The following is a 15,968-nucleotide window of genomic DNA, read 5'->3' as shown; positions in this document are numbered from 1 at the left end:
TAAGAATCTCCCTTTATCCTTGAAGTTATTCCTTAGTACTTTTCTATCCCCGCTCCTCCTTCACCTTCTTTTCGGTTATAAATTCTTACTTTCCCTTGCTGCATTTCTAACTGTACCCAGTTCTATACTGAAGTCCCTCATCCCCTGGCAATAGTTTTGTGTGTGTCACGTGCATGCGTGTGTTCGTGCATGCATATAACAACTTCCCTGCTCTGGTATTCTTTCACATTACTTGCTCCAGATCTCTTCACATGGCTGTATTCTAACTGATAGCTGTCTTATTTTATGTTGTTTGCTTGCAGCTGCCAGGGCATTCCTGAAGACAGACAAACAGACCACAGCCTGTCAAAAACAGAATCATTCTCTAAAATCAGCTCTGTCCCAACATATTTTTCTCATTTTAAGAATCCACTACAGGACTAAGCTATCACCTGACTTCATCCATAGGGTCATTGTTTTTTCCTTGTGGATATGACAAAACTTTCATTTTTGAAAGCTTTCTGGTGACTAAGGTTATCTTGATTTCTAGTTTAGAAAATTCTAAACAGAAAGTTCAGAACTGGGTCAACAAGTTGGCAGAATAGGAAAAGATCCCAAGCTCATGTACACCCCAGCTCCCAGAGAAAGTTTTTTCCTAGCTGCCCAAGAATAAATGTGCCTTTGTGAAGGATTCAGGTAGGAGTCTATGAAATCCCCATCGAGCCCAAGACCTAGGAGGATTATTTGAGAGATATACAACCATGTAGCAGACTCATGGGCTGTGGTTTTGCCTCAGAGATGGAACTGACCCCATTCATTTCCATCACATTCAACTTTGGGTATCTATCAAACCCACCAAGGGGCTCATGCATACCACGTTTCCTCAAGAGACAGGCCTGCCCACGCTGTTCTTGGCCATGGACCCTGAAATGAATGACCCTCTGACTTGGCCGCAGTCCTCTCTGTTGTGGTCCTAGATCAGCCTCACTTGAACAAGGACGCAGAGGGAGATGCATCCATCTGAGTCTGCTAGGCAGGCTTGCCAACCTCGGTGAGACAACAGATTCTAAAATGGTTTTGAATCGGGGCCCTCACCCCATTCAGCTGGGGACAGAGAGCAGGGCTAGCCAGCCAAGGACCAGCTGGGAGATGTGGTTGAGTGTGGTCTTGGTGAAGTCAGTCCCACAGCAAAAGCTAGAAAAACAACAATAAAAAAAAATCAACAAAAACTAAATTTTTTTTTGGAATACATACACAAAATTGACCAATCTTATATACTATGATTCTACTTATCCATGTTTGACTGAGTATGGGAGTGAAAATCACCAAGGGGTAAGAGGAAAGGTAACAGGGAGCACCTGGAAGTTTGCAAAGGAAATGGATACATTTATTATTTGACTTGCCATAGTTCATAGAGATATATGTAAAATTGATGAAAGTGTACTCTTTAAGAACAAATAGCTTTTTGTATGCTAATTATACTGCAATGGCTGAGTGTTGTGCCACATGCCTATAATCCCAGCACTCAGGATGCTGAGGCAGGAAGAGCCCAAGTTTGATGCCAGCCTGGGCTACACAGTGAGTCCAAGGTCAACCTGAACTGCAGAACTACATAGTGAGACCCTGTCTCAAAACACACACACACACACACACACACACGCACGCACGCACGCACGCACGCGCACGCGCGCGCGCGCGCACCCCTAAATAGATCTGTTTAATAAAAGAACAAAAAACTTTCAAAGTCAGTTGTGGTGGTACAGGCTTGGAACCCCAGTGCTCTGGGAGGCTGAAGTAGGAGAATTCCAAGCAACTTCGTAAATTTGTCAGACTTATCGTAAAAAAAATTTGAAAATAGGGCAGGGATGTTGTTCACCACATAGACCTTGGCTGAGCTCAAGGAGTGCCGCCAAAAAGAGAAAGAACCCCAAAACTTAACAAAAAATTGTCAAATACTTAGCTAGACTCAGAAGGCTATCTCAGAAAAAAAGGGGAGATAGCTCAAATAAAATAGAACAGGAAAGAAAGAGATATTAGAAATGATACCAGAGAAACACAAAGGATTATAAAAGACTACTGTGAAAAATTATATGGTAACAAATCAGGTAACTTAGGAGAAATATATAAATTTCTAGATACACACAACCACCAAGTCTGAATTATGAAGACAGAGAAACCCTGAGTAGATCAATATTGAGTAAGGACACTGAATCACAACAACAAAAATTCCTATGAAAGGAAAGGATAGGACCTAATAGCTTTGTTGTTAAATTCTATACAGTACTTAAAGAATTATCTTCAATCCTTCAAACTCTTCCAAAAAAAAAAGAAGAAAGAATACTTCCAAACGCAGTTTTTGAGGCCTGATACTAAAACCAGACAAGGAAACTACAAAAAAATAAAATTATATGCCAACATCTGAGGAATACAGGTAGAAAGATCCTCACCAAAAATATTAGTAAACCAAATTTTACAATACATTAAAAGGATCATTTACCAGGATCAACTGAGATTTGTCCCATAGACGCAAGAACAATTTAGCACATGCAGCTCTATGAATTTGATATATCCACTAATGGAATGAAGGACAAAGCTTATATGATAATTTTAATAGATGCAGACAAAGCACTAGACAAAATTTAGCATCCTTTCATGAAAATATTCTCAACAGAGTAAGTGTAGAACAAATGTAACTTAATAAAAAGTTATATATGACAAGTCTATAGTTAATATCATATTCAATGGTGAAAGTTTGATAGCTTTTTCTTTAAGATCAGAAATAAGGCAAGGATACCTATTCCCGGGCACCCCTGTTCAACAATACTGCAAGTCCTAACATAGCAGTTAAGCAAGAAAAAGAGAAGAAAACTCATCCTAATCAGAAAGGAAAAATCTACATTTGTGTGTACAAACAACATGGTTTTATATACAAAGAAAACCCTAAAGACTCTAATAGATCTAAAGACTCTATCAGGCAAAAAAAAAAACACACACACAAGAAAAACCAAACAAATGAATTCAGTAAGAGTTATATAGTACATAACAGTCAAAAATCAGGCGTATTACAATGCACTATCTAAAAAACCGATGAAGAAAACAATCTCATTTACAATAGCATTAAAAACGCTTTGGAATAAATTTAATCAGAAGTCAAAGACTTGAATACAGAAAACTACAAATTGTAAAACACCGATAAAAGAAACTGAAGAAGAAACATGAATTGGAAGAATTCCCACAGTCTTGCACTGGAAGGGAAATAGCTCAGTGGTACACTGTCTAGCAGATGTGAGGTCGTGCCTTCAATCCCCTGCACTGCAAGCAAGTAAGCAAACGAAAGAAAATATATGTATTACCCAAGATGATCTCTAGATTCAATGCAATCCTTATCAAAATTCTAGACCTTTTTCAGAGAGACACCAATTTTAAAACTCACATGGAACCAAAGAAGACTGAATGGCCAAAAGAACAAAGCTGGAGGGATCAAACTACCTCATCTCAAAGTACACGGCAAAGCTTAAAACAATTTATGCGTGGCATAAAAACTGACAGAGACCAATGGATCGAAATGAACTCAGAAATAAATCCTCTCATTAACAGTCAACTGATCTTTCACAAAGGTACTAAGAACACACTACAGGAAATACAATCTTTTCAATAAATGGTGCTGAAAAAACTGAATATCCCTAAACAAAAGGATTCAACTGGGCCTCTACCCCAAATACAGAATTCAGTACAGAATGGATTAAAGACTTAGACAAAAGACCTGAAAATATAAAACTCCTAGAAGGAAAATGATACTTGTTAGGGTCTGGGCAAAGGTGATCAGGCAAAAAATGTGAAATGCGAAGAAGTCTATGGGAAAATGTTCACTGTCACTAATCATCATGGAAATGCAAATTAAAACAACAAAGAAATATCTTCTCATACTGGTTAACACAGCTACTATCAAAAAGATAACAGATAACAACTGTTAGAAAGAATGTGTAGAAAAGGGAAACCTTATACATTACTGACAGTAATGTATAAATTAGTACAACCATTACAAAAAATAGATGAGGGATCCTCAAAAATTGGGCAACCTAGTGAGACCTTGTCTCAAAGTAAAAATAATAAGGGCTGGGGACTGTAGATCAGTATAAAGGTCCTGGATTCAATTCTCAGTACTACAAAACAAAAACAAAATAAAAACCAAAAAAAAAAAAAAAAAAACTTCTCCAAAACAAAACACTATCATATGACCCAATAGTTCTGTTTTTGGTTGTATGTACACCCAGAGGAAACAGAACCATGTTTGCATTATGATGTTCACTGCTGCATTATTCACAATAGCCAAGGTATGGAATTAACCTAAATGCCCACCAGTGGATGAATGGATAAACAATATGTGTTACAAATATACAAGGGAATACTATTCAGCTTTAAAAGAAAAAGAAGTCCTCTCATTTTTAGCAACATGGATACACCGGGAGGACATTATGCTAAAGTGTTATAGGCAGGCATGGAAAGGTATATACTGCACGATGATGTCATTTGTAGGTGAAATCTGGAAATCTCAAACTTACAGAGGCAGACAATACAATGGTGGTTATCAAGTGTTGGGGGCTTTGAGGGGGGGTTGGGGAGATGTTGGTCAAAATACAGAATTTCAGTCAGAAAGGAAGAATAAAGTTCAGATGTACCATAGGACATAGTGATTATTATTAATAACAATATATGCATACTGTACCTGCAAATTGCTAAGAGGGTAGATTTTAAAAAATTATTTATTTATTTTTGTTTTTGGAGACAAGGTTGCCCTATATAATTTAGGTTGGCCCTGAGCTCACTATGTAGACCAAGCCGGCCTCAAACTTGCAGTGATCCTCCTGCCTTAGCTTCCCAAGTGCTGGGATTATATGCATGTGCCAAAATGCCGGGCTGAGAGAGTAGATTTTAAATGTTCTTAGTATTAAAAAGAGCATGCAAGGTAATGGAGATTTAGTTATTCCACAATGCATACATATGTTATGCCTGATAAATGCATACAAATTTTGTGAAAATAATTTAAAATAACAACATAGAACAAAGGCATAGTATTAAACTCTTATGTGGGTCCTCACTGTCTCTTGCTTTAGCCAGTATTTAGGACTCCTGACTCAACTTCCTCTCTTCAGTTCCTGTTACTTCATTAAACTTTGATCTTGTCATTCTCTTCCTTCAAACCTACAAGCCTTAGAGACTGCAGAATCAAGTTCCAACACCCGAGACTGCATGACCTAACTTTAACTTGTATTTCCAAACTTGTTTTCCATTGCTCCCATTTACCTATCATTTTCTCCAAGCAGAATAAATTAATTTGATATACAGTCTATGCCCTTAGTTTTTCTACAGCTACCTCCATTTGCCGAGGCCTATAATGCCTTTTCCTCACTTGTGCACTGCTATGGCTTCTGTCTAGATGTCCCCTAAAAGCCTCATGTGATCATATGTAGCGAGTTTTGAAAGTGGCTGGATTAGGGTGTATGAATGTGGATTAAGGGTGTAGATAAAGGGAGTCTCACCCCGGGTTATGTGTTGCACCAATCAATAGGTTTGTGGCCTGGGTGAGATATAAAGGGAAAGAGGCAAGGCAGGCTTGCTGCTGCTGCTTGCTGCTTCCTGACTGCCACACCATGAACTGTTTTTCCTCTGTGATGCCCCTCTGCCACACTATCCTGCTTTAGAGTCACCCAGCTATGGACTGAAACCTATACAAACTCTAAGATAGAATAAACCTTTTCTCCTTTAACATGAGTGTTGGGTACTTTGTCCCAGCAAAAAGAAAAGTAACTAAGACACACATGTTCATTCTTATTCTCCAAGGATCAGTATCACTTGCCAGTAATGATTGTTTTTTTGCTCAACCCTGTATTACTCTGATGTTTCTTTGCATCTCTACCTGTAATATAGTTATTTATGTGCTTCTTACATCTTCCCTAGTAGGCCAGAAGATCTTTGATGGCAAGATCAAAGCTATTTTGCAGAGATGTCCAACCTAAGGCCCACAGGTTGCTTGCTTTCTCTCTCTTTTTAATGCTGCAATAATAAATACTAAATAATAAAAGAAGTTTGTTACTTACATAAAGTATATATTTTATATGTGACCCAAGACAATTCCCTTTCACTCAATGTGGCCAACGCAAATCAAGATGAGTAAGTTTAAACATAGCACATCTGAGTAAGTTTAAACATAGCACACCCTTAATGAAAAGGTATGAATGAATGAAGCCTAATCTATCAATAGCTCTGTCAGATTTTTACTGTTTATCACTGTACAGTAGAAAGAAGAGGGGACAGGATAAGATGGGATGCATACTAATGATCCGTCCATACTGTCTGGTAGTAACGAATTTTAGAAGTTGTCTATTGGCAGTGGCTTCTAACTCTTTTCATCTGATTAAAGACCCTCACATGTGCAACTAATTCTTAAGGAATTACCCTTTTTCCCCCTTTTCACAGACCCTAGGTCAGTGATGGAGAACCATTTAGAGGTTTCAATGATTACAAACGGCCCAGCTGAGGCATACCCCAGGGTATGTATAATATCGACTCCCTAATTACAAAAGACCTCTTTCTCTTTTTTAAATTAGTATTTGGAAGATGCAGTTGAAAGGATGTTGATGTAATGTAACTCTCATTTACAAACCAGGAAATCTTGACTAGGATTATACAGACTTCTCTAAAAGCTTGGTCAGAAGCAGAAGGGGGATTAAAATTCATGTTTTTCAATGCCTTGTCCAATGAGCTTTTCATTAACTGTAGTTGTTATGATCTCTGCTGCTGGAAAATACTTTCTGAGTGGGCACATACCTAAAAGTTCAAAAATTATTAAAAAACTAGTTTGTAAGAAATTCTAATGAGGTTTTCCACTTTCTTTCCCCTTCCCTCTTCCACTTGAAGAAATCAATTTGTATTGTGCTTTAGCAAAGATAGCTTGATTGATGCTCTGTTAATGTTCAACAACAGTTCTTGTTATTTGCTTTATAATGGTAATTACGATTAGCTGTGTACAAGATATTTTCTTTTCTAATTGGCTATTACTGGTGAATAGCAGCTTGTTACACAACAGAAAAGTGTGTTAAATAACCACAATTAGCATTCTGAAGCCTTTCTGGTAAAAGAAAAAACCTCTATGTATTTGATAAAAACATTTTTTTAAAGGGCAGCGTCCTGTAATTACTTTTGGAGGGGAGGGTAAACTTCACGTTTCAGTGAAGAAGTAACAGGAATTGAGGATAGTGTTGGAGAACCAGGATATGGAACACGAGTTTTCTTTCAAAAATACACGTTAAAAAAGTAAACACATCAGAAAATTGTAGTATGTTCATCTGTCAGCAATAAATTTCTCAGACTTAAATGCATCCACTTCTTTCAAGTGCAATAGTGTCCTATGTTAAACAACTACAATTCCTGTTTGGGTCTGGTAAACAGGAATGCTGTACCCTACCAAGTAAACTGAAATGCCTCCAGTGATAGGCCCGAGGACTCCTCTTCACCCAGCTTGGATCTGGTGCACAGTCACTACTTAAACTGTACCAAATGCCATCACAGCATGGCACTACGTAAGAGTTCTGGCTTAAAGGTATTTACATAGGTAATCAGGTACTTGTCTTGATTCCAGCCCTAGTTCTTTGATTAGTCTGTAATCACTTTAAAGTTATACCTAGACTGGAGTATTATTGAAGAAACAGTAGAAGCAGTTGTCATAAAAATTAAGAAATATGGTCTGATCTGTACAAGGTCACTCACTTTTTAACTGACAGCTCCTTTTGATTCATTTGTCCAATTCTAAAGCTTGTGCTTGTAGCCAATACTGCCTCTTGTGACAGACCTTCATCAGCAGCATTATTCATCCCGGTATTTTCACTGCCTCAAAGTTTATAGAGTGCTTTCCTATTACCACCTTATTCAACTGCCCAATAATAGGAACATATTTTTGTATGATGAAATTAAGGCTCAGAGAGTTGAATGATTTTCTCAAGTTCAGATTGCTACAAAGCAGATAATGTGGGATTAGAATCCAGGTCTTTTGATTCCTATTTCACTTTTTTTCTCTCATATATTTTACTTATTTAATATATTTATTATTTATAACATGCTATGCATGGAGAAAGCCTAACAGTATTCCACAATGTAATTAAAAGATTGAACAGTTGTCAATTATTGATTTCTCCTACTCCCACTAATGAAATAAAGCTTTAAGTCCAATTTAGCTCTAGAAAGTTTAGTGATAAACTAAAAGGCTAACGATAACATCAACATCCCTTGGCTATCCTGCAAATGAACACCATTGGTCACAAAGAAAAATGGCTGAGATGTAAAGAGAGAAAGATGGAATCCATCATCACTTTAGAAAAATGCCACCCTGCTCACCTTTGGGTCAAGTAGGTAGGTAGAACTCACACATCTGAAGAAGAGATTGCAAATCTTTAAGGTATGTCAGTGAAAGTTCAACCAATTCAGTGTTTATTAAATGCATCACAGCAACCCTGAACCCTAATCCTACGACACAGTTCCTCAAGAACAGCTAGAAGAAATGCTTACAGACTCAGCTGCTGGAGATAGCAGTTAATGTACTCTGTTTCTACACACCTATGATTTATATTTAGAAGAAAATATCATATCTATTACATCAGTCTGATGAGCATCTTTCGTTTTTCAAGATGCAACTACACGAATATGGTTGTGAATTGTCAACACAATAAGTATATGTAAATTCAGTGTCTGACACTGAAAGTACCCCCCAAGTCCCTCAATAGAAACCTGACTGTCAAGGGGAAAAGACAAATCAAGATCACCTGAAATATCTCTGAAGCACATGCCAAAAATGTGTGTATACTTATCAATGAAATAATAGTCACCATTTACTGAAGATCAGACCATTACACCTATCCTCTCAGCAAATCATTTCAGCACCTCAGCAAGACAGATAGGAAATTACTCTTACGGTAGAAGAGATACTGAGGTTCAGAGGTTAGCTGGCCTGGGCTGGTAAGCAACCAGGATTTCATCTTAAGTGAGCTTAATGGAATTTTTTTAAAAGTACCATACTGCCTTGCTATAGTAACATTAGTTTCAGACCACCTTTATGTTTAAGAAAGTCTGTCTCACATCTCATCTAAGACCCATATTTACGTTTAAGAAAGTCTGCTTTAAATCTCATTTAATGGAAGTTAGGTTGCATGGCAAATCATGATAGTGCACAGGATAAAAAGTCCTCTTTCTGTTACTGTGTAGCCTTACGCAAGCCACTCTAGTTTCCTTATTTGTAAATAAAAAAGGGATACTAAGCCAGGGGTAGTGAGAGGATTAAATGAGACAAGACATGTAAAAGCATTTGAGACAGTACCTGGCACAGGCAGCACTCAATAAATGTTAGGTACCATCATTATGTCTCCTTTTATACTAGGAAAATAAGAGAATGTTCTGTAGAAGGTCCTTCCTTTCCAAACACTATGCAAAACAAGATCTACAGAACTAGGTTTCTATAATTTTTTTTCTCACATGATATTCTCTGGCCTATACCTTTCCAGGCCATCCCAGTATACCAGGCTACTGGAGCTTCTTCAGGATTCTGAGTGTCAGTGCATGTATGTGGGTGGGAAGCTGTGAATGAAGTGGGCAGAACTAGGCTAAGGTGATAAAGTATATAGAAGATAGCAAAGGGCTTTAGGAGCACATAGTTGCAATTCTGACAGTGACAGATATCCTGACAGCCCCCAAATTCCAGGAGAGCGCTGGCAACCTATGCAGTTATCACCAATACATTCCTAAGCTTCGCCTGGGTTATACCGCAATCTAGGCTGTTTCTTAAGTGAACAGAGTATCAGAGAGCAGGCAGTTTTCTGGTTCAGTTAGGCATATCTCTAGTGAAAGCAACTAAAAGTTACTGAGGTCCAACTTTATAATAAGAAATATGCAAGACTTTCATAAATATGTAACTCAATGAGATAATCACTAATTCTGCTAGGTAGGTATTTTATGTAGATTTTCATTAATGTGACAGCATTTCAATTATAAACCTATGTTGAATAGCTATTAAATGCTTCAAATTTCAATACAGATTTTCTAAAATTGGATCTAATCCTCCTTCTGTCATGTCGAACATATGACAGACAGGGTTATAGTTTAGATTTAAACTATCCCCCAAATTCTCATGTCTGTGTATGAAGACTCAGGGGACACTATACTCATCAGTGGACTCAGCACTGTGAGTTCAGTAGCTCAATGTACTATTAGGAGTGGTGCCTGGTGGCATGACTTGGAAGGGTATATTCTTGTTCCTAGCTTCTCCCTTCTTTCTCTTCTTTCTGGGGCCGTAAGGTTCAACAGCTTTCCTCCACCATGCCCTTCTCCCACACCATTTTTGCACTGACTGAAACCATGGGCAAAAATCAACCTCTTCTGGATTAAGTTGCAGATGGTGGGTACTTTGTCCCAGGGATCAGAATGTTGCCAAGATAACTGTTCTTAATGCAGGTTTATGGAAATAGGATAAGAGCTTGGGGAAAACTAAGTAATAGCCATAGAGATGATAGAAGACAGATTTCATGGTTCATGGTTCATTCATTTGTAGGTTCCAGGTACTAAAAGCTAGATCTAAAGTACTCTTTAAAAATGTAATTATTATGTGAACATTAAAACTTCATTTACAAAAGACTGAAAAACTAAGTCAAAATGCTAACTATGATTAGCTCTGAGAGAATATCATCTTCCTGACATTTTGCATTTCTAGTTGGACCCATACCTTTCTTTCACAAGTATAAAATATCTCAAAGTTTTTCATTCTATTTCGATTCCATTGGTTAAAACAGCTGCCATTCTAAATACTTTGAATAAATTTCTACCAGATTCTAACCTTTAAACTGTTTACTGCATGAAGTGCCAATAAGCACTGGATATATAAAAGTAAAGTGAATTAACTCTTGCCTTCAATAAGTTCATAGTCCAGTGCAGTAGACAAAACTGCTAACAAATTAAAGAAAGTCTGATATGGTAGGTAGATAATGGAGATATTGAAAAGGAAGCAGGGTGACAGATGAGGCTGGAAAAGTTAATTACTTGTCATACAGAGAATTATACATGCAGCTGAGTTACAATGATAGACATGAATATATGTCTTAGAAATGGATTAAAGTAGGTGATTAGGAGTCGAGCAACAGGAAAGGTTTTTCAACTGCCAAGCCATTATTAAACAATAATGATATGCTAAGACCAGGATGAGGCCGACTAAAATAAATATGAGCTTTTGGTTTTCAAGTGCACAGACTGAGGTGTTAAAGACACAGGTAATTCACAGTGATAGTGAGGGTTAAAAAATTAGAATCAGAATAGCCATTGTAAAGATGAAGAAACAGAACAAGTTCAAGATATTTCAGGTCCAGAAAAATAACACTTGGTCACTGATGAAGGACTTAAGGGCAAGATAGGAATCAAAGATGCTTCTTAATTTTCTAACTTAGACTTAATGTCACCTATTGAAATAGGAAGTATAGGAATGAGGAGTTAACTCTACCTGCTCCCCTCCACTTCTTTCAGGGACACTACAAATGATAAGGTTTCCATAGGACAAACATTACTATGATCATTTGTGGGCATGCATTTGAAGGAAAAAAGTTGTCTGTGCCAGAATATTACAATATGGAGGTACAGGTTAAAATGTGGGAAGAAATCACCCCAATAATAAACTCCTCCTAAAAGCTTGGTCTATTAAGCTATGGATGTACTACTGACTTCTAACTACAAACAGCAAAAGAACAAATACGTATTAGTAATGCATGCCAACTGTGAGAAATGTTGAATCTATAATCTATTCCCTCCTTCCCTCCCTTTCCACTCCAGTGTTGGGGACTGAACCTAGGGTTTTGTATATGCTACCCAAGTGCTCTATCTCTCAGCTACATACTCAGACCCAATTTATTATCTGTTCTTAATTTTATGAAATCTTGTTTCTGTTCACACAAATGGAAAGCAGTGTTGTGTAAAACTCAGCCTGAGACCAATCAATTCATGGACTTTCCTGGAGGGGGTGGAGGAAGTCAGGTCACACAGTGGTCTCAGCGCTGTAACCGCCTGCACAGTGCTCAGTCATTCATTCTAGCAGAGATTTTGTAGAATTGTTATACTCCCTAGATCCCTCTGTCCCTGAATATTAAAAACACATAGTGACATTTTAGAGATACAGGGAAACCTCTTATAAGAGGCAGTTTTCTGTAGGATATGGTGGCATGCTGTTATAATCTGAGCTACTAAACAGGCAGGAGGTACCGAACTTTGAGTAAAACCTGGGCAATTTAGTGAGATCCTATCTCAAATTAAAAAATATTAGGGCCAAGGATGTATGTAGCTCAATGGCCGAGTAGTTGCCTAACATGTGCAAGATCCTTGGTTCACTCCATAATAATGAAAAAATGGCAGTTTTTCAAAAAATTAAAATGGTACTACATATGTATTAGCTTTCCCAGTTCTCCAAACTTCCAAACTCATGCAGACCAGTTCCAAAGGTTTCTAAACTACATGGTCAAGTATAAACATAGCAATGACCACATTTCTCTGGTACCAGTTTTCTATATTAGCATTTTCTCACTGGGATACAACACTTGACAACCACAACTTAAAGGAGGAGATGTTTAATATGTCTCATGGTTTCAGGTGATTCAGTCCATGGCAGGATGTCTCCAAGGCACAAACATTGTGGTGGAAGGGCACAGTGGAGCAAAGATGCTTAGTTTATGGCAGCTAGAAAGCAAAGCAGGGCAATAATGCCAGAGAGGAAGGGATGAGGCATACAGACCCCAAGGTCCTATCTCTGTAGTTCCCCCCGGCCCAGTAGTATGCTTTATTGATACCCTGCAAAGCTCCCAAGCCAATCAAGTTGACACATGCCTAAACATGACGGTGTATGATTTTTGTTGTCTGCCAAACAAAAATATGAATATAACTATGTCCACCTAAAATTTGTTTCATACTTCACTGGCTTTGCAAGTAATTCTAACAAAGTAAAAATGATACAGGGGCTATTAATTTTTCTTTTTTCTGTTTTGATGCAGTACTGGGAATTAAACCAGGGCCTTCACATTTTTAAAATGTTTTGAGACAAGGTCTTGCTAAGTTGCTCAGGCTAGGGTTGAATTTGCAATCCTCTTGACTCAGCCTCTCCGAGTAAAGGAGATATTTCACAGTTTTCCTCATAAGAATGAGATAAATTCACTGTTGTTTAGTATTTTTGCTAAAAAAAAAACTGGTACACTGAAAACTATGCTTTCAATTAGTTAATTCGATCCAATACTCATATAAACATTGGTCCCGGATTAATGATTTCCTTACAGTTGGAGATATGGGGAAAAGGACACTGATATGTTAGTGGTGGGAATGTATGCTGAGTATCTTTAAAGAGAGAAATATGAATTTACCAAATTTTTAAATGTGCATAACCTCTGGTCTAGAAATTTCTCAAGGAACATATACCCCTTGGCTAAGGGTATATGTATATAAAACTATTCATTGTAATTCTACTGAAAAAGGAAAACCACATTATATATTTGTTAGCAGGGGAATGATTCAAGCACAGAACGTCCATACTACATCAGAACACGATGAATGTTGTCCTTAAAAGAAAGAAACAATAAATGTACTGATATGGAAGTATGTCTATAACATATCAAGAAGAGAAAGAAGTTGCTGATCTTTGAGTTTACTAGAATTGTCCTTTTTTATCTTAAAAAAAAACAAAAAAACTCAAAATCAAACCATACAGATGTGTGGCTTATAGGATTATGTCAGAAAAAATACGCCCTAAGATGTTGCCACTTATAACTCTGGGAGTGAAACTATATGGTGGAGAAATTTATTTTTTTACTTTATACATGTATGGATGAATTGAGATGTTTATAATGACAATGTTTATATTTTAAGGTAACTAAATGTTTTAAATACTCTACGATTTTGAAAGGCAAATCCAACTGTGTTTGAGTTAAACTGTGAGAAAAGTTCACCAGAGCTCATCTTTAGATCTTAAACAGGTAGCCCTTTGGAGACTTGAGAATCTGGAAAATCTTAATAGTCTGTTACTATCACATAAGATCTAACTATATGGTCAAACCAATGAAAAATGATGTCGAAAACGGGTATAACTCAGTATTTAACTCAGAAGCCTACGAAAGCTTTCTTTGGTACGGCTATTGAAAATAATTCCAGAGCAGGACGTTCCAAAGACAGGACTTGGGAAGAAAATTACTCTTAATGTCTGTGCTGCTAAGATAAATACTTTGGACCAAATGTCAACTTAGAGCAAACAAGAGAAAAGGACTCAACAAGACTGAGAACCACATTTAAGCCGCAAATCATACCAGTGAGAGAAACAGAACCTGCTGTGCTAAATTACACAACAAGGGGAAAAGAGTGATGAGGCTGGGAAACACAAAACATAACGGGAGTCCCACAGGAAATCTACCTGCAGCTTTTAAAGATTGAGTTTTGATCCCTACCATGGATTAGGGGGCAACATGAAAGTCAGGAAGAGACGAGGTAGCTGAGATGATCTTCTTAACTCCCTTTAAACGTTCTCTGAAGTCACAAGTACAAATTTTCACTTTCTTTACCGAGAACCTAGGGCCCAAGATCTCCCAGACTCCACTCTCAGTTCTGGGGAACGCACAGGGCAGTCCACCGGCCACGCGGTGGTTGAGAGACTCACACACACTTTCCCACAGAGATCCCTCCATCCGGCGAATGACACACACACGGTGGAGCGCAGAGCCCACTCTGCGACTGCAAATCCGCCCCAAGCCACACAAAACACACGTCTGAGACCAACTGTCTGCGACGGGGGCACGGGAAGGCAGTGGAGGAAGGAAAATTAAAAAGACACGCTAACCCCAGTTATTATCACACCACATGCAAAGCGGGGCGCTCCAAACGTAAGGACAAACGCCAGGGAGCTGCCCGCGCGGGGAAGGCCGCCCCGTCCCACTCTCCGCCTCCCGGGACGCCCGGCCAAGTCCCGCCCGCCACCCCGCGCGCCCAGGTGGCCTCCCGGCCCAGGGCGCCCAGGGTCCCCAGGGTCAGACCAGCGGTAAGCTGCACTGGGGTCATGGAGAGAGGAAGTCTGAGGACCCACTTCTCCGCTGCCGCGTACTCACCTTCATTAGCAACACCCCCGGCCCTGCTACCGCTTCTGTCACCCTCTTCCTCGGTTCCGGCAGCAGGCCCCTGAGTCTCGGGAGCAGCCATAACTCCGCCGAGCAAAAAGGGGAGGTCGTGGGGTGGGGCGGGACAGGCGCCGGTCTGGACCAATAGAAAAGTGACTGGGGGCGAGCTCCTCCCCGACAGGGCGTTTCTTCCACGCCTACGCCGCGCAGTCAAGCTCTAGGCCAATAGAACGCGGCGAGTGCAGCCCGACCCCGCCTCCTGCCCCCTCCCTCCACACACTTTTCCTGGATGGAGAGGGAGAGAACTACGATTCCCAGCATTCCGCGGGCCCAGTGGGAAGGCACCCTGGCAGAGGCGCTGACGGGCGGGGGTGCGTCCGAGAGTGCCCCGGCGTGTTCGCTTAGTTCAGTGAATCAGAACAATGACTGCGCCGCCGGGTCCGCGGGTGCGCGTCGGAGGACTGTGAGCGGCCGCCGCCGGGAGAGCGGCCGGCGGCGCAGCCTTGGTGGCGCGGTGTCACCACCTGGCTCGCGAGCCTCCAGCGCGGACCTCGCCGAGCGCCCACCACCCGCGCGAAGCCGCCGGGCTCGGGCGCCGCAGCCGCTCCCCGGGAGCCGCGCATTGTTGCGAGCCGGTGCAGGGGCGCGGGGCTACAAAGCCCGGAGCCCCCGGGACCCCCTTGGCCATGTGGATTCCTACGGAGCACGAGAAATACGGCGTGGGTGAGTCTCGGCGGGGAGAACTTTTATGCCGCTGGCCGGGCGGGTGCGCGTCTCGCGTCCCGGCCCCCGCGCCCCTCGGCTGCGCGGCGGGAACGGCGC

General features: G+C 40.0%; 1 protein-coding gene across 5 annotated transcripts in view; it reads right to left on the bottom strand.

Annotated features, from left to right (window-relative positions):
• The window catches only part of Znf277 (zinc finger protein 277), a 111,959-nt gene extending 96,695 nt beyond the window's left edge, over positions 1–15,264 (bottom strand). The window contains exons 1-2 of one of the 5 annotated variants that reach the window (XM_005377317.2): positions 15,138–15,227; positions 1,075–1,173 (exon numbers count right to left, since the gene is read on the bottom strand). Coding sequence is in view for 3 of the 5 variants with exons in the window: in XM_013510634.1 (XP_013366088.1) it covers positions 854–995 (142 nt within the window). In the remaining 2 variants the exon portion in view is untranslated. Of the gene's footprint in view, positions 1–853; positions 1,052–1,074; positions 1,174–15,137 lie in introns of those variants that run through there. The other 4 variants (XM_005377316.2, XM_005377318.2, XM_013510634.1 and 1 more) reach the window with 4 other exon arrangements.
• Positions 15,265–15,968: the final 704 nt, after the last annotated feature.

This window comes from Chinchilla lanigera, unplaced genomic scaffold, assembly GCF_000276665.1.
Source record: "Chinchilla lanigera isolate Chin_1 unplaced genomic scaffold, ChiLan1.0 scaffold00009, whole genome shotgun sequence".
Lineage (NCBI taxonomy): Eukaryota > Metazoa > Chordata > Mammalia > Rodentia > Chinchillidae > Chinchilla > Chinchilla lanigera.
The sequence above is the reverse complement of the archived record's forward strand: the minus strand, read 5'-3'. Positions and strand labels throughout refer to the sequence as shown.